At 53.4% G+C, this 19,804-nt stretch overlaps 2 protein-coding genes across 5 annotated transcripts; one reads left to right on the plus strand and one right to left on the minus strand.

Annotated features, from left to right (window-relative positions):
- Positions 1-967: 967 nt before the first annotated feature.
- On the plus strand, positions 968-2,770 carry NT5C (5', 3'-nucleotidase, cytosolic). Its single transcript, XM_027518802.1, has 5 exons — positions 968-1,248; positions 1,625-1,725; positions 1,806-1,866; positions 2,212-2,326; positions 2,438-2,770. The coding sequence occupies exons 1-5, from the start codon at positions 1,057-1,059 to the stop codon at positions 2,617-2,619; spliced, it is 651 nt and encodes a 216-aa protein (XP_027374603.1). The 5' UTR covers positions 968-1,056; the 3' UTR covers positions 2,620-2,770.
- ARMC7 (armadillo repeat containing 7) lies at positions 2,768-19,445 on the minus strand. 4 transcript variants are annotated; one of them, XM_027518804.1, is made up of 4 exons: positions 17,758-19,445; positions 17,518-17,661; positions 3,964-4,357; positions 3,788-3,879 (listed from the first exon to the last, which is right to left on the minus strand). In XM_027518804.1, the coding sequence occupies exons 1-3, from the start codon at positions 17,846-17,848 to the stop codon at positions 3,996-3,998; spliced, it is 597 nt and encodes a 198-aa protein (XP_027374605.1). In that variant the 5' UTR covers positions 17,849-19,445; the 3' UTR covers positions 3,788-3,879; positions 3,964-3,995. The 4 variants fall into 4 exon arrangements, with proteins under 4 accessions (XP_027374607.1, XP_027374604.1, XP_027374605.1 ...); XM_027518806.1 differs by lacking the exon at positions 3,964-4,357 and having other exon boundaries at positions 2,768-3,879; XM_027518803.1 differs by having other exon boundaries at positions 2,768-4,357.
- Positions 19,446-19,804: the final 359 nt, after the last annotated feature.

Genomic DNA, 19,804 nt, shown 5'->3' on the forward strand with positions numbered 1-19,804 from the left:
GTGGGGAGCGACAGGAAGATGGGTCAGTCACTCAAATCTGAATCTAGTTTGTAGTAAATATATTTACATGTGAGCTTCCCTGGTGGCTCAGATGGTAAAGAATCCGCCTGCAATGCGGGAGACCTTGGTTTGATCCTGGTTTGGGAAGATGTCCTGGAGGAGGACATGGCAACTCACTCCAGTATTCTTGCCCAGAAAACCCCATGGACAGAAGAGCCTGGCGGGCTACAGTCGATAGGGTCGCAGAGTTGGACTCGACTGAGTAACTAAGCACAGCGTATTTACATGAATTCAGGAAAGAAATTACATGAAATCTACAAAAAACTGAGAGTCAACAAAAGTTAGCAGTGACCAGCATTTTCTCAGAGGAGGATATAACAGGAGAATTCTAGAGAAAAATCAATTCCACAGAAAGGATGGTCCCGATTACCTGAGCCTGATGGAAAGTCACCTCTTCCAGGTAGAACAGGTTTGAAGTAGATGCTCCCATGTTTCAAGCCAACTCTGGTTTGTGAATTCATCTCTGAGGAGCTGTCCCAAGAGCCCGTTGTCTTCAGATTCACTCACTTCAGCTACTGGGAGTCCCCGAGTTTCGAGCCTTGGGTTGGTGCTGCCTTGGCGCAGCGGGAGGAAGCTCTCCTCCTGTCCCCGCGGGGTGAGCAGGTGTGGGTTCTGAGAAAGCTGGAGCCGGCCCACAGGTTTAAGACGACGCTCCCCAGTATTCTGGACAGTCCAGGGGACCCCCGGAAGGTCTGGCCCAGTAACGTTTGGGGTGGGGGAGAGCGTCTGCTAGAGCGGAGGGCGGCTGATGTCCACGCAGGCGCACCCTCGGACCAGAGGCGTGGCTCGGGCACCGCCACGCCCGGTCGGGAGCGCTGGGGAAGGCCCGGGCTCCGGCGGGCGGGCGGGCGGGCGGGGCACCCGGGCGCCCATGCAAATCGGCCTGGCCCCGCCCCGCTCGCCGCGGCTCCGGAAGCGGCCATCCCCGCGCCTGGCTCCGCGCGCTCCCGGGGCCGGTTCCGCGTTTCGCCCGGGTCCCCTGCCTCGGCGCTGGCGATGAGGACGCCGGCGGGGCGCGCGCGGCCCGTGCGGGTGCTGGTGGACATGGACGGCGTGCTGGCGGACTTCGAGGCCGGCCTGCTGCGGGGCTTCCTCCAGCGGTTCCCCGGGGAGCTGCACGTGCCGCTGGAGGAGCGCCGCGGCTTCTTCGCGAACGAGCAGTACCGGGCGCTGCGCCCCGACCTGGCGGTAGGGGGAGGGTGGATAGGAGGGGTGCGGCGCGAGGGGAGCGGGGAACCCGGACCCCACAGGACATCCGAGGACGGGGGGCCTCTCCCCTGGGTCAGTACTGTCTCTGCTCCATGTCCAGACATCTTCCTGTTTAAAATGAACAAAGCTCTCACTTCAGAATCCACACTTCACTTGGGACTAGACAGTCTGGGGGTTGGGGTTGTTTCCTTACTGCTAAACAAAATCCTCCACCCGGGACTCTGATTTGGGGACCAAAGCCCCCCAGGAACCTCACCTGTGAGCCCTCGCTGTGTGTGTGCGGGGGAGGTGTGTGTGTAGGGGGGAGGGGTTGAGGTCTGGAGCAGAGCCAGGACGGGAACGCTGTATCTTTCAGGACAAAGTGGCCAGTGTGTATGAAGCCCCAGGCTTTTTCCTAGACTTGGAGCCCATCCCTGGAGCCTTGGAAGCCATGCGGGAGATGAATGACATGCAGGAGTGAGGAAGGGCGGCGAGGGAGTGGGGGCTGGGGGGCAGGGGCGGGCACCACCCCGTCTAATCGTGCCCCCTCCCAGCAGCACCCAGGTCTTCATCTGCACAAGCCCTCTGATGAAGTACGACCACTGTGTGCAGGAGAAGGTGCTGCTGCCCCAGCGCTCCACGGGCATCCTTAGCTTCCTAAATTATGATTTTTTTTAAAAGAAACCATCGGGGGACTTCCCTGGCAGTCCAGAGGTTAAGACTCTGTGCTGCCAAGGCAGGGGGGCACGGGTTCAATCCCTGGTCGGGCAACTGAGATCCCGCATGCTGCATGGCCTAGCCCCCCCCAAAAAAAAAAAAAAAAAAAACCAGCAGAAACACAGAAAGTTGGGGGGTGGGGGGGAGTGGAGGGAGTATCTCATAAGCTGTAGACCCTCCCTCACACCTACTGGCCCTGAGTTCAGGGGCCCATCTTGCCCTACTGACCCTGTGCCCACCTCACAGTACCACTGGGTGGAGAAGCACCTGGGACCCCAGTTTGTGGAGCGCATTATCTTGACGAGCGACAAGACAGTGATCTCGGGGGACCTACTCATTGATGACAAGGAGGTCATTCAAGGTGGGGAGCCTTTTTCCTTAGCAGTCTCCAGACATCTGGCCTGCTGGGATTAGCGGGAGAGAGTACAGATAACCAGATTAGGGACTTCGGGTTCTCTGCCTCCCCGCCCAGGCCACGAGGAGACCCCCAGCTGGGAGCACATCCTGTTCACCTGCTGCCACAACCAGCACCTGGCCCTGACCCCGCCTCGGAGACGGCTGCGCTCCTGGAGCGACAACTGGAGGGAGATTATAGACAGCAAGCGGCGAGCCCTGCCGCCGGACCCCGACGGCCTGGGGTTGCCCCAGCAGTGAGGCCGGAGGAGGGCGAGGCAGACGGGCAGGAAAGCCGGGCAGAACCGAGTCCCCGTGCAGCCCGGCGGCGGTGACCCCTCAGCACCGCGCCGGCCGGAAACGCGCTGGGAGAACACACACCTTTTAAATAAAACGCTTTGGCTCGCTGCTCTCTTAAGGCCTTTTATTTGGGAAAGGGAAGAGTCGGGACTCTCCGGGGGGCGGGGGGCGGGAATACAGGCCGATGAGGAGGCCTTCACCTCCCTCCCTCTGGGCTCTAGTCCATAAATCCCATAATCCGCCCACCTCCACGTCCACCTGGACACCGTTCCTCTCGGAGCCGCCATTCCTTCGTCATGTAAGAGGTCAACCTTAAGGGGGGCCAGGACCTTCCCCTGCTCCCGAACCCCAGCTTTCCACGGGGACCCACACCCCTTCCCCCATGCTGAGCGGTGTACACTGGACTCTGAGCCCTGCACTGTATGTCAGCAGCTGGTCCCCTCTCCCTTCAGCAGCCCTCTTGCATCCCCTAGGCCCGCCTGAGCCCCAGACGTGCTTCCAGGCGTAGCACCCCCCTCACTAACCCTGATGGCAGAGAAGGTGGGCCAGGGCTTCCAAGCAGGGACTGCGGGGTGGGGAGGGGAGGAGACACCGCTCGAAGAGTCTGCGCCTGTCTTCTGACATGTCATCACCCTCATGGCCACGGTAACAGTCACTGGGCTGGACTCTCAACAGCATGGGGCACGCTCTGGTCTTTGAGGCGCCCTACCGTGGTGTCTGGCTGACAGGTCTGTACAGATCAACAGTTAAGCCAGAGAGTTCTCAGGGCCAGCATCCGCCAGGCCAAACGCCCGGCTTGGAGAGCTTGTGGGGCAGGTACCCAGCCTCCACAGACAGGGGCACAACACCGCCCTCAGCTTCCCGGAGCCGCAATATACTTTGAACAGCAAGGCTTCTCATTTCTGCGTCTCAAAATGACTCCAGACACCTCTGTTAGGGGAGAATGCTTCCTTCCTCAAGCTCAGACAACTGTCCTAAGCTCCAAGCCCAGCTGTTCCTCAAGAGAAACACCTTCTGCGAAGCCTCCGAGTCCAGGGACCACGCTGCTTCCTCCGCGAGGGTGAGACCCGGCGGGGGTGGGGGGTGGGCCAGCACTAGGGCCTCTCAACGAGGTTGAGAGCAGTGGCCCGTGAAAATGGCAGCATCTTCAACTTCCCCGTCCACGCGTCTCAAGACCTGGCTTCCTCACTCGTCTGGGGCCTTTCATCACAGTGCAAATACCTGCCATGCCGAGAAAACGCACCTTGAAATGGGCCGAGCGCGCGCCGTTAGCGGAGAGGGCGCCGCCTCTCCCTGAGCCCCTACCAGGGTTTCAGCCTTGTCCAGCGGGCAGCGGGTCAGGGCTGCTGGGGGCCCTCCGTCCTCGGCAGGGGGATCCCCAGGGCGGCATCCGCTCGCCAGCTGCGGGCCTCGGCCACCTGGCTGGGGGAGCAGAAGTCTTCCAGGAAGATCTGGGCCAGGTTTCGGAGCCGGGCGCTGGCTGACAGGGAGAAGCGCAGCATGCACTGGACCACGGGCCGGGCTGTCAGCTCGGGGTGGGGGCGCGCGCCAGGCGAGCCCAGGCCCATGAGCGCGGTCACGGCGGACAGCACGGTCTCCTCGCTGGGGCTGGACAGGCAGTTGACGATGAGGGGGACGCCCCCCGCCTGCAGGATGTGTTCCCTGTTGGCCCTGTCGGCGCACAGGTTGCAGAGGCCGCCTGGGGAAGAGCAAGCGGACTCTGAGGCCTCAGCTATGGGCCTCCTCTGCCCTCTCCTCCCCAAGTCCCAGGGAAGGGCAGGGCCCCTGAGAAGCTGGCCTGGGGACAAGGGACCGGAAGCCCACCGGATCTCCGGCCCTCCCTTTCAAGGTTTCAGACAGGCCTGCCTGCCAAGGCCCAGCCTTCTGGAGGTGGACACTGAACCTTGTCCCTCTCGGTTCGGCCACTTCAATGCTTTCCTGGGAACTCCCTGGTGGTCCAGGGTCAGGGCTCCACACGTTCCCTGCTGAGGGCCTGGGGATCCTGGCCGGGAAACTAAGATCCTACAAGATGTGCGGCATGACCACAATACATATATGCGCACACACACATATGCACACACATACATATACGCACACATATGTAAGGTGATTGTTTCACAGGTGTACATGCATCAAAACGTATCAAGTTGCCCCCTATGTAAAGTTTATCACATGTCAGTTATACCGCAATAAAACTGTCAAGAAGGCAAAGTATAAACCACCTCAATCCTACCACCCATTTAATATTTGCTTTTCATCCCACAATATTTAAATATGTGACTCCATATACTTGATAACAATGTGATGCTGTTTTCCTGTGAACACCTCTCCACGCCAATAAATCTACAATCATTTAACACCCACGCAGTCCACCCTTTTACCATTTTATGGATACAACATAATTAAGAGGCCCTAACCCATCACTGTTGCTAGGATTCTGGGGGATAAAAGAAAAGGACAGAGTGAAGAGACCTGTGGTTCTGGATCGAAGAACACACCACCGCTTACGTAGTGTGGCCTGACCTTGTACTCTCCGGCCAGCCCAGAGCCCTGGGTGTGGGAAGCTGACTTCCTGTGGCTCCTGGGTGAGCTTCCTGCCGTCAGGGCTCCCCCACCCTTGGGTTCCTACTCCAAACAGAAGACCAGCTTCTAGCTCATTTGCATAACACGGCCGCCCAGCTCCGCGCAGCCAATGAGGAGTGACTGACAGCCCAACCACTTCCCCTGCGTCTCTGGAAACTGGCAGAGGCTATGGCTTCTCGCAGCCTCAAACCCAACCAGCCTCAAACCCAACCGGGACGTCTTTCCCAGCAAGAGGGGACAGGTGCAGCGAGGTGGGGGGCAGGGCTGGCAAAGACCTCCTCCCTCCTCCAGGCTCAGCCACCTGCTCCTGAGCAGCACCTGGGTCAGTCTGGGTCCCGCTGAAGGGAAGCTTATAAAGGTTCCATCCACTCAACCTTCAGGAACTTCCCACTGCACCTGGAATAAAGTTCACACTCCCTTCTAGGACCTTCACATGTTGCCAACTTATTTTTTTTTTTTTTTTCTGTTCTTTTTTCTTTCATTGGCCATGCCATGTGGCATGCAGGATCTTAAATGCCTAAGCATTTTTTTTTTTTCCTGTTCTTTTTTCTTTCATTGGCCATGCCATGTGGCATGCAGGATCTTAAATGCCTAAGCAGAAATTGAACCGTGCCCCCCATGCAGTGGCAGCTCTAACCACTGGACCACCAGGGAAGTCCTGACACGCACTTGCTGGTAACCAGCACGTCACTGCTCCCTGGATAGTGAGGTTTTCCTGGACCACCACATAAGCCACACCCTGTCCCGTCCAGGCACTTCCCTCATCACCTTGTTTCATTTTCTTCCCATGCTTAGAACTTCTGAGGGATCACCATGGCTTTTTCTTGCTTGCTGACTGCTGAGCCCCACTAGAAGGATACACTCCCAGAGGTCAAGACCCAGGGTGTCTTATTCCCATCACGTCCGGGGTGCCTGGTCCAGGGTGCGCTCTACAAACATTTGTTAGAAGGACTGTAAAGCGGTGAGCAGCAGAAAACAGCTGCACTGCAGATGGTCGGGAGGCTGGACGGGATGGCTCCCAGAGACCCTGCCCACCTGGGACATCTGCGGTTCTGGGGTCTCACCGACAGGGGACCTCTGAGGAGCAGCCCCAGAAGGGGAGGCGCTGATGCAGGGTCCCTCCCCACCTCTCAGGTCACTCCAGTGGAGCCCTTAGCACAGCTTGGGGCCTACCTTCCCACCACCCTCCTTACTTGCGGCCTGTCCCCATCACTGGGCCCCACACGGCAGTCACTCACCTCTGAATCTCAGGGGCTGCAACTGTGCCTTCTTGCTGGGCACAAACATGCTGGGCACGTGACTGAACCCCACAGAGCAAGAGTCACCACCACGCCCACTTGCAAGAAAGAAGCTGAGGCCACTGAGTAACTTGCTCAAAGTCTCAGAAAACGGGGAGCCCGCTGCCACTCCCAGGATAAAGTGTGTCCCTGTAGAAGCTACGAGAACAACTAATCCTACCATGGGTGGAGACCAGGCTCAGCCAGGCACGGGGACAAGTGGAAACGCCCCGGCAGGACCCCGGCTTCTCGCACACACTGGCACCATCTCTTCTGAGCTCCGAGTGGAGCTGCAGCCTCCTACCCACACTTCGAACTCAGCTCTGGCGTGGGGGACGGGACTTATCTCTGCTCTCAAAGGTGATACGGTAAAAAGCCGAGTCACTCTTGGGCTGGTGAGTCATCATCGCGCCCAGGTGTGCCTGGGCAGGGCTCTGCCACTCGGGATAATCAGAGGGCATCTGCAGGAGAATGGGCGCGGGAGGCGGTCTCCCAACAGCCAGCCCCACCTGCTCCCCGTTTACAGGCCTGGGAAGCCTCCAGGGATGGATCGAGGGCTGCCAGCGCTCACCGGCTGCCGGGTCCCACCCCAGGCAGGGAGCTCTTTAAGCCCCTTGGCCTTGCTGGCAGCGACCGTGGAAGATGAAAAAGAGCAGTGAAAGCCTGGAAAGAGAAGGGCTTCAGGGATAAGAAGGCTGAGCAGGAGCGCCCGAGAAGGAGCCAAAAGACCCCCAAAGAGTGGAAGAGAAGCTGCAGCCGCTCTGAATTTTCCTCCGAGCCCACCTCTGCGCACTGGCCGTGAAGAACTAAGGAGGGCTGTAGAAAAAGAGCAACATGAAGCCTGGAAGCTTCCTAAAGAAGGCCCAATGACAGCAAACTGGTTAAAGAAAGTAGGGTACATCCATATGATGAAACATTATACCGTTCTAAAAATCACATTTAAAAGTGTAATGTGGGAAAATGCTTGCTATATAAGGTTAAGGAGGAAAAAAGGACACCAAATGTGTCATAAAATTGCAATTAAAAAAAAGAAAAAAGTCCAGGGAATTCCCTGACCGTCCAGTGCTCAGGACTCTGTGGCCTCACTGCTGTGGGCCCAGGTTTAATCCCGCTCGGGGAACTGAGACCCTGAGAACCATGCAGTCCAGCCAAAAAAATAAAGGTCCAACAAGATGTTCCCTCTTCTCAGAGCTTTCCTCGACCACCCTAATCAGTCCCCCTCCCCAGGGGCCCTCTCCTCACTTCGCTTCTTCTCTTCATACCAAACAAGGGGGAAAAAAAGGAAAAAAGCAAAAGAAGAAAATATTCATAGATTCTGACAGAGAACTCATATCCAGGATATTTAAAGAACTCCTTCATATCAGTAAAACATGAACAACACAATAAAAAAAAATAATGAGCAAAAGACTTAGACAAACTGCACAAAAGAGCCGATATATGAAAATGTGCCCAACATTCCTTATCAGAGAAATGAAAATTAAAACCACAGCAAGAGGCCCCTATACACCTGTCATAACGGAAAACAAAAAAAGACTGACAATAGTAAGTGCTGGCAGAGCTACTGGAACTCTCGTGCGCTGGTGGTGAGGAGTCTACACGTCGTAATTACACTGGAAAACTATCTGGTAGCTTCTAATACAGTTGAACACACATCTACCGTGTGTGTGGGTGTGTGTGTGTGTATGTACATGAATGCACACGCAAACTCAGTTGTATCTGACTCTTTGCGACCCCATGGGCTGTAGCCCACCAGGCTCTTCTGTCCATGGAATTTTCCAGGCAAGAATACTGGAGTGGGTTGCCATTTCCTCCTCCAGGGGATCTTCCTGACCCAGGGGTCAAACCCACAACTCCTGCATCTCCTGCACTGGCAGGCAGATTCCTTACCACTGCGCTACCCTCGAAGCCCATACATCTACCCTGTGACTCAGCAATTCCACTTCTACCCAGATCTGAGAAAAAAAGAGTACATACATATACTATAAGAAATCTACCTGAGACAAATGAGTATCTGATGTATACAAGAAAACTTGTATAAAAATGATCATGACAGGCTTCCCTCATGGCTCAGTGGTAAAGAATCCTCCTGCCAATGCAGAAGACACGGGTTCAGTCCTGATCTGGGAAGATTCCACACGCTGGGGGGCAAATAAGCCCATGTGCCACAGCTACCGAGCCTGTGCTCTGGAGCACGAAGCTGGAACTACTGAGCCCTCGAGCTGCAACTACCGAAGCCTGCATGCCTGGAGCTCTGCAACCAAAGAAGCCACTGCAATGAGAAGCTCTCGCACGGCAAGTAGAGAGTAGTCCCTGCTCATCGCAACTAGAGAAAAGCCCGGGGAGCAACGAAGATCCAGCACAGCCACAAATAAATAAAATCTTTAAAATTATCATAACAGCTTTACTCATAAAGGCTCTAAAGAAATAACTCAAAGCTCCACCAGTGGATGACTGGAGGAACAACTTGTGGCCTATTCATACAAAGACAGGAGCTACTGATACTGCAACAATTTACATGGACCTCAGAAACATTATGTTGAGTGAAAAAAACCAGGGACTCAACTCAAAGAAGCCTGAACCAGTCCACTTACATGAAGTTCAAGAACAGGCAAAACGAATCCATGGGGCTAAAGGTTAGAACAGTGGTTACCTCAGGGCGGAAGACACTAACCGGCAGAGGGTATGAGGGATCCTTTCAGGGAGACGGTAATATTCTGTATCTTGATTTAAGTGCTGGTTACATACATGTACGTACACTTTAATGAACTTGAAAAATCATCAATCTGGGACTTCCCTGTGGTCCACTGGTTAAGAATCCACACTTTCACGGCAGGGGTCTCGGGTCTCAATCCCTGGTTGGGGAACTAAGATCCCCCATGCCGTGCAGTGCAGCCAAAAAAAAAAAAAAAAATCATCAACCTGACACGTAAATCGTGCGCTTCACTGTCTGCTGATCCCGCTGCAGATTAAAGACTGGTGACCACGCAAAAAGGAAAACAAGTTCGGACTGGTGGGTGAACGTGTTTTGGACAAACCAGGCAAGGCAGAGAGAAAGAGAACAAGGGGTAAAGGCAGGGCCCGTCCAGACGGGAGCCCCAGAAAGCCCCGGGAGAGGCAAAGGAGAACCCCCAGGTGCCACCTGGGAGGAGAAAGCTGGCAGCTCAGAGAGGTCAGGCAGGGGATCTCAAGTCACACAGCAAGCAGGGCATCGGTGCTGGGAGGGACAGGAGGGCCTAAGGACTGTCCTGGAGATCGAGGAAGGGCGTGCTGACGAGTGCTGAGCCTGCACCTGGAGCCCTGGAGGGCTAGGCGAGTCCTTGGAGACACTGGCTGGAGAGGTTGTGTCTGAGCACCTGCCCGCCCCAGGGCACAGGGCTGGCCGCAGTCAATCCCAGGTCAAAATCTTCATTGGGGACTATTTGTTTCGGGGTTTAACTTTAGTATTGGGTTGGTCAAAACGTTCATAACATGTTATTTTTCCATAACATCTTTTTCTTTTTAGCTCTGCCTGGGCTTAGTTGTGGCATGTGGGATCTTCAGTTCTACAGCTGCATCATGTGAGAGCTTTAGTTCTTTAGTTGGTAGCATGTGGAATCTAGTTCCCCAACCAGGGATCGAACCCTGGTACCCTGCATTTGGGAGCTCAGAGTCTTAGCCACTGGACCACAGGGAAGTCCCATGTTTTCCATAACATCTTGTGGAAAAACCCAAATGAACTTTTTGGCCAACCCGATATCTTGAGTTGGTCTTCCCTGGTGGCACAGATGGTAAAGAATCTGCCTGCAATAGGAGAGACCTGGGTTCAATCCCTGGGTTGGGAAGATCCCCTGGAGAAGGGAATGGCAACCCACTTAGTATTCTTGCCTGGAGAATCCCAGGGACAAAGGAGCCTGGAGAGTTACAGTCCATGGGGACACAAAGAGTCAGACACAACTGAGCAACTAAGCGTGCATACACACACATGCATCTTAAAGAAAATCAGTCCTGAGTGCTCACTGGAAGGACTGATGCTGAAGCTGAAACTCCAATACTTTGGCCACCTGATGTGAAGAACTGACTCATTTGAAAAGACCCTGATGCTGGGAAAGATTGAAGGCAGGAGGAGAAGGGGACGACAGAGGATGAGATGGTTGGATGGCATCACCAACTCAATGGACATGAGTTTGAGTAAACTCTGGGAGTTGGTGTTGGCAGGGCGGCCTGGCATGCTGCAGTCCAAGGGGTCGAAAAGAATCGGACACAATTGAACGACTGAACTGACTGATTCTCACACACACGTTATCTTGAGAATGGTTCTCTCTTACATTTCAGGATGGACACTCAAGGGGCGAACAGCATACAGAGAAAGCTACTATTATGTGTAAGCAGGCAACAGACAAATATACACATATGTACATGTTCACATCTGCTGATTCCATGAGAGGGGAACAGAGGGGAACCGACCAGGATGGTAGTGAGACTTCTCTAAAAACACAGGGTGATACAGTTTTCACTTGAGTGATCTGTTTGGTATAATCTAAAAAAAAAATTAAAAAAAAAAAATCATGGCCTTTTGCGGTTCTGACCTAGACTTCAATTCTAGAAGTCTATTACACAGGGCCATTCCAGCAAGTGAGAAATGATATACAAATAAGCAGCACTGCCTGCGAGAGCAAAATGGAAGCAACCTAGCCGGCCATCCTCAGGCGCCCGCTAGACCTCAGTCCCGCCAGGCTCAGGACATCCTGCAGTGCTCATCAGGCAGCTCTTTAAGGGCTGACACCGAACGTGTACCAATAGGTGGCGCTAAGTTTTTTTCCTGTTTTTTTTTTTTTTTTAAGGGACTTCACTGGTAGTCCAGTGGTTAAGATTCAGAGCTCCCAATGCAGGGGGCCCATACTGGATCCCTGGTCAGGGAACTAGATCCCACATGCCACGACAAAGACCCAGCACAGCCAAATAAATTTAAAAAAAGGCAGGGGGGGGGGAGGAGCGGAATACAGATATAGTATACTACAGGCATGTGTGAGACACACAATGTATACACAGTATACATACAAACACACACATATTTGTTTATAAATCCTGCAAATATCTCTGGGAGGATACACAAGAAACTGGCAACAGTGGCTGCCTCCAGAAAAGGCTACAGACTGTTACAGTGCACCACCTGCCCTTTTGAACTCCGTACCGGGTGAACGCACTATATATTCACATAACTGAATAAAACAGACACACCCTGCTTGTGCCTAGACCCGAGAGGAAGGGGGGAGGGCAGAGGGGCCCGGATCAGCCTTCCCAGGTGGCGCGCGAGGGCGTGATGGGACGAGAACCTCGACTTCAGCTTTCCTGTAACTAGTGGCGGGCTGGGGAGTTTTGTTTTGTTTTCAGCTGAAAGATGTGTGATCCTAGGATCCCAAAGCGCCAATGAGAGAAGGACGTTCCCCGGGGACCCCAGAGTTCCGCGGATGGAGCCAGGGCTCTGTGGTGGGCGGAGCTAGCTAAAAATCCCGGGACCGCCCCTGCAGATTCAAGTGAGCCGAGCAAGCAACTCCATTTCTCTAAGTTCGTTTCTACTGAGCTTCTTCATCAGTAAAACGGGCAGAGAGGATTAGATAATGTTAAGACCCCTCTCTGGCACCCAGTAGACGTGGACCAGGCAGGCCCCTGTTTACAGCCCCGGAGACTGGCCCAGGGCACACCTGCAACCCACACACAGAGAAAGGCAGGCACACACAGGCAGAGGTGAACAGTGAGAACGCACGTGCCCGTGTCACCTGCACTGAGCTAAAGGACTGATGCACAGTCAGCCGTCCAGCGCCTCTGCACACTCTCCTGATTGAATTCTCTCCCTCTGAGGTGAACCCCTTCCTGACTTGTAATAAACAGGACCTTTTATTTCCTGTGTGGCTTGTGGATCCTAGTTCTCCCATCAGGGATTGAACCTAGGCCATGAGAGTGAAAGCACCGAGTCCTAACCACTGGACCACCAGGGAGTTCTCAGTTCAGTTCAGTTGCTCAGTCGTGTCCGACTCTTTGTGACCCCATGAATCGCAGCACGCCAGGCCTCCCTGTCCATCACCAACTCCCGAAGTTCACTGAGACTCACGTCCATCGAGTCAGTGATGCCATCCAGCCATCTCATCCTCTGTCGTCCCCTTCTCCTCCTGCCCCCAATCCCTCCCAGCATCAGAGTCTTTTCCAATGAGTCAACTCTTCGCATGAGGTGGCCAAAGTACTGGAGTTTCAGCTTTAGCATCATTCCTTCCAAAGAAATCCCAGGGCTGATCTCCTTCAGAATGGACTGGTTGGATCTCCTTGCAGTCCAAGGGACTCTCAAGAGCCTTCTCCAACACCACAGTTCAAAAGCATCAATTCTTTGGCACTCAGCCTTCTTCACAGTCCAACTCTCACATCCATACATGACCACTGGAAACACCATAGCCTTGACTAGACGGACCTTTGTTGGCAAAGTAATATCTCTGCTTTTCAATATGCTATCTAGGTTGGTCATAACTTTCCTTCCAAGGAGTAAGCATCTTTTAATGTCACCATCTGCAGTGATTTTGGAGCCCCCCAAAATAAAGTCTGACACTGTTTCCACTGTTTCCCCATCTATTTCCCATGAAGTGATGGGACCAGATGCCATGATCTTAGTTTTCTGAATGTGGAGTTTTAAGCCAACTTTTTCACTCTCCTCTTTCTTCCAAATATTTTTTTTTAACCACACATTCCCCGCTAAACACTATAATTCAGTTCTGCCTTTTTGGACTTTATAGAAATGGAATCATGCTGTACATATTATTATGTGTCTAGCATCATGTGCTTAACATTATGTTTGCAAGATAATTGCATGGAGCTGTGCAGATTGTTCATTTACCTTGCTAAGTAGTATGAATATCCACAATATTGATATTCATCCCAGTGTTGACTGTTTGCAGGCTGGGGCTATTACAGACAATACTGCTGGTGACATTTTTGCCTATGTGTCTACACGTGCCTGGACCTAGCTCTGTGAATGTAACTGCTGGATCAGGGGGCATGCCTCCCTTCAATTACACTAGATACTGTTTTCCAGAGAGCGGCTCAGGAGTCATCCACCAGTCTTTTTCAGTACACCACCACCATCTGGTGGCAGCTACGAGTATTGCAGGAAGTAGAACACAGGAAAAAGGATTTAAGCTCAATTGTGGGAGGTGCCTCCTACTTGAACTCTGTTTTGGTAACAACTGTCAAGTATTCTGTGATATCCTAGGATTCAGTTTTCATGGAAGCAGAGAGTTATCTCCTGGCTTGTTTACATCTCCACACAGCATCTAGAATGGTGCAGGTGTGCACACACAGCAGGTAAGACTGAGGATCAACCAGTGGTGCTTCAGGCCAATACTCTCAAATTGATGCCAAAGCCTGCCAGAGGTTTAATCTGGGGCATGAGCTCGGAATCCTTCACTCATTTGAGTGTTTACTGAGATCCTGGCTTTGTATCTGGTTCCTGATAATCCACCCACTTCCCATCCCGACCCAAACAAGGGTGGCTCTGGCCTAACCAGTGCCCATTGCCCAGGGGTTCGTCCTCCTAATACCGCCCCGACACCCATTGTGAGGCTAGGGGTCAACTTTCATACCTTTTTCTATCACTCAGTGATGCTTTTCCAGAAAGAACAAATCCCTGGAAAAGATAGGTCATGAGACACTATTCCACTTCAGTCTCTGGAAGATGAGGGAACTGCTTACCCTCAAAGGGGTCTGGATAGCAGACCATGCAGCTGCAGGCACTTTAGCTCATTTAATTGTCAACAACTCTGTGAGGCAGGTATTGATCCTGCCCACCTGACTGACGATGGGAGAAGGGAAGTCATGTGCCCAGAGTTAAGTCGCTGAGTGAGGACTGGAACCCAGGCCTGCCTGACCCCAAAGCCCTGCTCCTACCAAACTCAATCTCTTCCGAGCCAACAAACCAACACTCGGTTTGATTCTGCCAAACCGTGGCTGTGGGCAATCTTACCTAGTAGTTGTTCCAGAACCAGCCCCACTCAGGGCACCAGCCCCAAGTCAGGGGCAGGACTCTGCGTGCGTGCACTCACCTCATCCCCTCTTTCCAGACCAAAAAGTCTGAGCATTCAAGACAAACGTAAGCAAAGCACTCTGACCTCATGGAGATCACAATCTCAGACCTGCCACCAGAGAGAAAAGATTCAAAGCTACAAAGCACAGCGAAGGATAACCACTGACAGTGTAGCGCCACAGATATTAACAGGGAAGGAAACAAAGAGAGTAACAAAATAGGCTTCTAAGCACCACTGGGACTTCCAATTTATGCACAATGAATAAAAAAGAAATTTCATCTGCAGAGGACCCCGTGGAGGGATTCTGTGCTAAGAAAGCTGTTGTTCCTGGGATTGGGGACCTTAGGAAGGAGGAGAAAAAGAGAAGGAAAAAGCGGCTGTGAAGAGGAAAACTGGTGATTAAGGATACGAACGATTCTAGACAAAGTGCCTTCACAGACACACAGACACAACAGCTCTGCTCCCCACAGCAGTCCTGCGAGGCAGGCAAGGCTCAGATGAAGAAACGAAGCTCAGAAGAGATAGGACTCATCCACAAGGATCAGCTACAAAGTGAAGTGGGGACCGTGGACTCCGGGTCCAGGGCTTGGTCACCCACCCTGGGAGCCCCCAGCCCAGTGGGCTGGGATCTCAGAGGGCTCCTGCCTTGGGAAAGGTGCTTCCTGATCCTGTAAAAACTCGCCTTGGCTGACTGCTCTTTTTAGCAAAGTTTTCTGCAGAGTCGAGACCCTAGTGGTCCAGTGGTTAACACTCTGCACTGCCACTGCAGGGGGGCACAGGTTCGATCCTTGGTCAGGGAACTAAGATCCCGCATGGGAAGCACCCCCCCCTCCACCTCCCAAAATAGCTTCAGTTGGAGGAGATATATCATGGCCTTTTACCATTTACCTCTGTGGTCATCCTCCCCAAAACCCATATCCCAGTCTAATAACGAGAAAAATGTCAGGTAAATCCCAACTGAAGGAAAACCTACAAAATACCTGACCAGTACTCCTTAACACTGCCAAGGTCATTCACAAAAAGAAAAAGTCTAAAACCGGCACAGCCCAAAGGAGCCTAAATCTAACATAGTATCTTGGATGGAATCCTGAAACAGTAAAAGGTTATGAGGGAAAAACTGAGGAAATCGGAACAAAGTATGGACTTCAGTTAATAACAGGGGTACCCAGGTGGCTCAGTGGTAAAGAATCTGTCTATCCCTGGGTCGGGAGGATCCCCTGGAGAAGGAAATGGCAACCCACTCCAGTATTCTTGTCTGGGAAATCCCATGGACAGAGGAGTCTGGCAGGCTACAGCCCATGAGGTTACAAAGAGTTAGACAGGACTGTGGATATTGGCTTATTAATTGTAACAAGTGTACCATACATACTAATGTATGATGGTAATAATAAGGAAACTTGGTGTGCATACATAGAAACTCTGTATTACCTTCGCAATTTTTCTAAAACTGTTATAAAATACAAAGTTTATTTTAAAAGAGAGCGAGAGATTGAGATCTAAGGAACTTAACAACCAGATTAAGAGCATGGATCCTGGTTTATACAGAACAACAACAAAAAATGTCCGCTTGGGAACTATTAGAGAAGTCTGCCTAACTGGGTATTTGGTGACAATGGAATTATTAAGTTCATTCCCTATGAAGATAAGACTCCTTTCACTGTGCAGAGAAATGTTCTTTTTTAAAGACACATGCTGCAAAAAGAATGTTGGTTTTGTTTGCTTTTTGCAGGATCTCAGTTCCCTAACCAGGGATGGAACCCGCCGCCCCTACAGAGGAACAGCAAAGTCCTAATTCTTGGACCACTAGGGAGGTCCCAGGAGTGTTGGTTTGCCCTCAGAATAAACTCCAAACTCCCGCCCAATGCCTAGATCTGAGTCCCTGTAAACTGGTGCGAGGTGCTCTGTAACTTAGCAACACTAAATCCTTCTCTCTCATTTAGTACCGCTCTGGGCTTCACTCACCACAATGGTGCCATATCAGCCTTCCTTCTGGTTCCTCCTGCTCTGGGGTCTTGGCCCGGCCTGTGCCTTCCAGCCAGGGCCAAACCAGAAGTAGTCCCTTCCTTCCCCTGCTCTTCTTCATCAGCCTGTTTTCTTCAGCGCCTCAGCTTTTTTGTGTGTCAACCATGTGTCTCCCTCCGCTAGAATGTAAATTCCCTGAGGGCAAAGATCTTTTCCCAACTTGTGGCCATCTCACCAGCATTTAGAACAATACTTTGCTCACACAGTACCCGCCCAACAAACACGTGTCGGGTGAATAATTCAATAGGTCTGAGACCAGAACAACCACAGGTGCCATGAGTCTTTCCGAGTGAAAGCTATTTCTCTCGATGGTGAAACATAAGATAAAGAGGTTTTAAAAGAGCGCTCAACTTTTTTTTTTTCCCCCCCTCCAAGGGGCTTCAATCCATTCCCATTTATGATCTTACCTCTAACCGAGAGGGAAGGTAGACAAGTAGAAACGGTCCTGGGGGTGGGTTCCAGGCCAGACTCAAGCCACCCGTGAACCTGTACGCTGTGTGGGCCGCGGAGGCATTACAGACACTACGAAAGTCTGCCTTCGCTGCTGAGAGACGGCCTAAGTAAGGCCCTGCTGCTGCTGCTGCTAAGTCGCTTCAGTCGTGTCCGACTCTGTGCGACCCCATAGACAGCAGCCCAGCAGGCTCTGCCGTCCCTGGGATTCTCCAGGCAAGAACACTGGAGTGGGTTGCCATTTCCTTCTCCTTTGCGTGAAAGTGAAAAGTGAAAGTGAAGTCGCTCAGTCGCGGTCGACTCGTGGCGACCCCATGGACTGTAGCCCACCAGGCTCCTCCATCCGTGGGATTTTCTAGGCAAGAGTACTGTAGTGGCTTGCCATTGCCTTCTCCAAGTAAGGCCCTAAGAGAGCCCTTTCCCAACAACTCACTTCTAACTCGTTACCTCATCACGCACCTAGGAGACCGCCTAATCCTTACCAATAGCAAACTCCACCAGGGTCTCATTCTCTTCCGACAGCGAATCGAGGAATAAATCCAAGACCTGCAGTTGCCGCAGATACTGGTAGTTACCGGGGTCATAGGCGAAGTTGGCGAGGTTGGCCAGCACTTGCTCCTTGGCGTCTGCGATGGAGAAGCGGGCAGTGGCGCCAGGGCCGGAGTGACGGTCGCGGCCGGACTCCGGCCCGGCCCCCTTGCCCCCCACCCCGAGGCACTCACCTTGGCTCTGCGTCTGCTGGAATTCCGTGACCAGCGCCTGCAGGTACCCCAGCCGACCGACGTGGGGGTCTACCTTCGGCTTCTGGGCCATGGGCGGGCGGCGAGGGGCCCCGGGGAGCGGGCGGGAGAGTGTGGAAGGCGAGGCTGGGGAGCGGGGCGAGGACCCCACCTGGTTCCGCGGGGCCGGGGAGGGGAAACGAGTTCCTTTCCTGGCTCCAGGCTCTGCAGCAGCTTGCAGCTGAGACTGGGCTGTGGGAGGCGCGGTGGGGACTCAGGACCTCGTAGGAGATGGGACTGAACACCTAAGTCGGGAAGCAGGAGACGTATGAAGGAGGGTCAGCGCCCAGCTGGGCGGGACATTCGGCTGCGTTCCGGACTTCCGGGGGAAGCGGCACTTAGCCACGCCCAGAGGGCGAAAGGGGCGGGGCGATGAGGCATGAGGCGAGGGGCGGGGCCGTCGCTGAGCTCGGCGTGCCTGCGCTGCCGGCTTCCAGCGTTTTGTCTCCTGCAGGCGGCGATCAGCCTCTTGATGGAAGTGGTAACTGAAGCCTGCGGTTGTGTTGAGGCGAGCCCCTAGGGCCCTTAGGAGCTCAGAGGTGCCCGGGGTGGCCTGTGTGGAGGACTGTCGGGGTAGGAGCACCTTCAGATGACCCCGCGCTAGGCGATGGGCCGCAGTCCCCGCCCCTCCACCATCAAGGGACGCCGTGGAAACGCGAGCGTCTGCTCCTTGTGTCCCCTCTGTGGCTCTTCTGACACTACCTTCTGGTCGGCTCTTCCCAAAAGCCCAGTGAGGACTTCCCTGGTGGTTCAGTGCTTAAGACTCTGTGCTCCCAGTGGAGGGGACACGATTGAATCCCTGGTGGGGGATCTATGACCCTGTATGCCCGCGGCGAGGCCAAGATGAAATTAGCGAGCCTGGTATCCTCTGCTCCTCAGTCCCGAGCTGAGCCTGCCAGGTGGCGGGGCCCACCCGGGGCAGCACCATCCGACCCCAGAAATACCACTTTGGTGGCTTTCTGGGTTGTGGGGAGCCCAGAATGCTGAAGCCCTTCTATCTAGTCCTTTCTCAGAGTTTCTCAGGAAGGGGTCAGGCGACAGAGCACCAGGGAGAAAGTTGGCCTCTTGGACTCCAGCGTGCTTGAAAATGTGGGGATGGAAGCGGCTTAGGCTGTGAGTTTCTGGAGGGCAAGGGCCTTGCGCAAGGACAAAGTGACTGCCACACTCCAGCTTGCCACAGCCCCACTGGGAGCAGCCCCCACCTGGTGGGCTCAGGTGCCTGTGATTAGCCCCAGCCCTATGCACACACCTGGGGCTTGGGGACCTTGGCTGCTTCTTGCAGGGCAGTGACCCCAGGCCCCTCACCAGGCCCTTCACATTCTAAGGAGAGCTGATTCGACCTGGGGAAGTATATCTCAGCCCAAGGTGGCCAAGGGGCTTCTCTGCTCCTGTTTGGATAGAGCACTAAAGACCTAGGGACAGGACGGAAGTGGGCTCTACCCCACACTGGTCAGGAACTGCTCTAGACCCTCTCTAGAGGAATCCCAGGATCAGCCAAGTGTGGGTTTTGGAATCTGATGGGCCATCACATCCTCCATTACTTGTCCCCTCCTAAGGCTTTGGAAAAGACCCTGATGCTGAGAAAGATTGAAGGTAGGAGGAGAAGGGGATGACAGAGGATGAGATGGTTGGATGGCATCACCTACTCAATGGACATGTTCGAGTAAGCTCCAGGAATTGGGAGATGGACAGGGAAGCCTGGTGTGCTGCAGTCCATGGGGTCGCAGAGTTGGACACAACTGAGTGCCTGAACTGAACTGAATTAAGGCTTCTGAGGCCCTCACCTCTGTGAAGAATTCTTAAGTCCTTGGTTTTGTGAGCAGGTCTTACTCCTCTCTGCCCAGTTCGTGACGCACAGTAGCTCCTCAATATTTGTTGAAGGAATTCTGCCCAGAAATGATTGCCACTCTTGCCCAGGGTAGGGAGTCGGGGAGGGCAGGCAGAGGAGGTCAAAGTTCTCTATCCTAAATGTTTACTGATATCTTTTTTC

The sequence above is a fragment of the Bos indicus x Bos taurus genome, chromosome 19 (genome assembly GCF_003369695.1).
Source record: "Bos indicus x Bos taurus breed Angus x Brahman F1 hybrid chromosome 19, Bos_hybrid_MaternalHap_v2.0, whole genome shotgun sequence".
NCBI lineage: Eukaryota > Metazoa > Chordata > Mammalia > Artiodactyla > Bovidae > Bos > Bos indicus x Bos taurus.

Bases quoted from the DNA above. Each gene is read 5' to 3' on its own strand.
- NT5C (XM_027518802.1), top strand. From the start codon at position 1,057: ATGAGGACGCCGGCGGGGCGCGCGCGGCCCGTGCGGGTGCTGGTGGAC. The intron at 1,249-1,624 runs GTAGGGGGAGGG...TGTATCTTTCAG, and splicing joins CGCTGCGCCCCGACCTGGCG to GACAAAGTGGCCAGTGTGTA. The intron at 1,867-2,211 runs GTGCTGCTGCCC...CCCACCTCACAG, and splicing joins ACCACTGTGTGCAGGAGAAG to TACCACTGGGTGGAGAAGCA.
- ARMC7 (XM_027518803.1), bottom strand. From the start codon at position 17,848: ATGGCCCAGAAGCCGAAGGTAGACCCCCACGTCGGTCGGCTGGGGTAC. The intron at 17,662-17,757 runs GTGAGTGCCTCG...TCTCCATCGCAG, and splicing joins CCAGCAGACGCAGAGCCAAG to ACGCCAAGGAGCAAGTGCTG. The intron at 4,358-17,517 runs GTAAGGATTAGG...GCTCTTCCCCAG, and splicing joins CCTGGTGGAGTTTGCTATTG to GCGGCCTCTGCAACCTGTGC.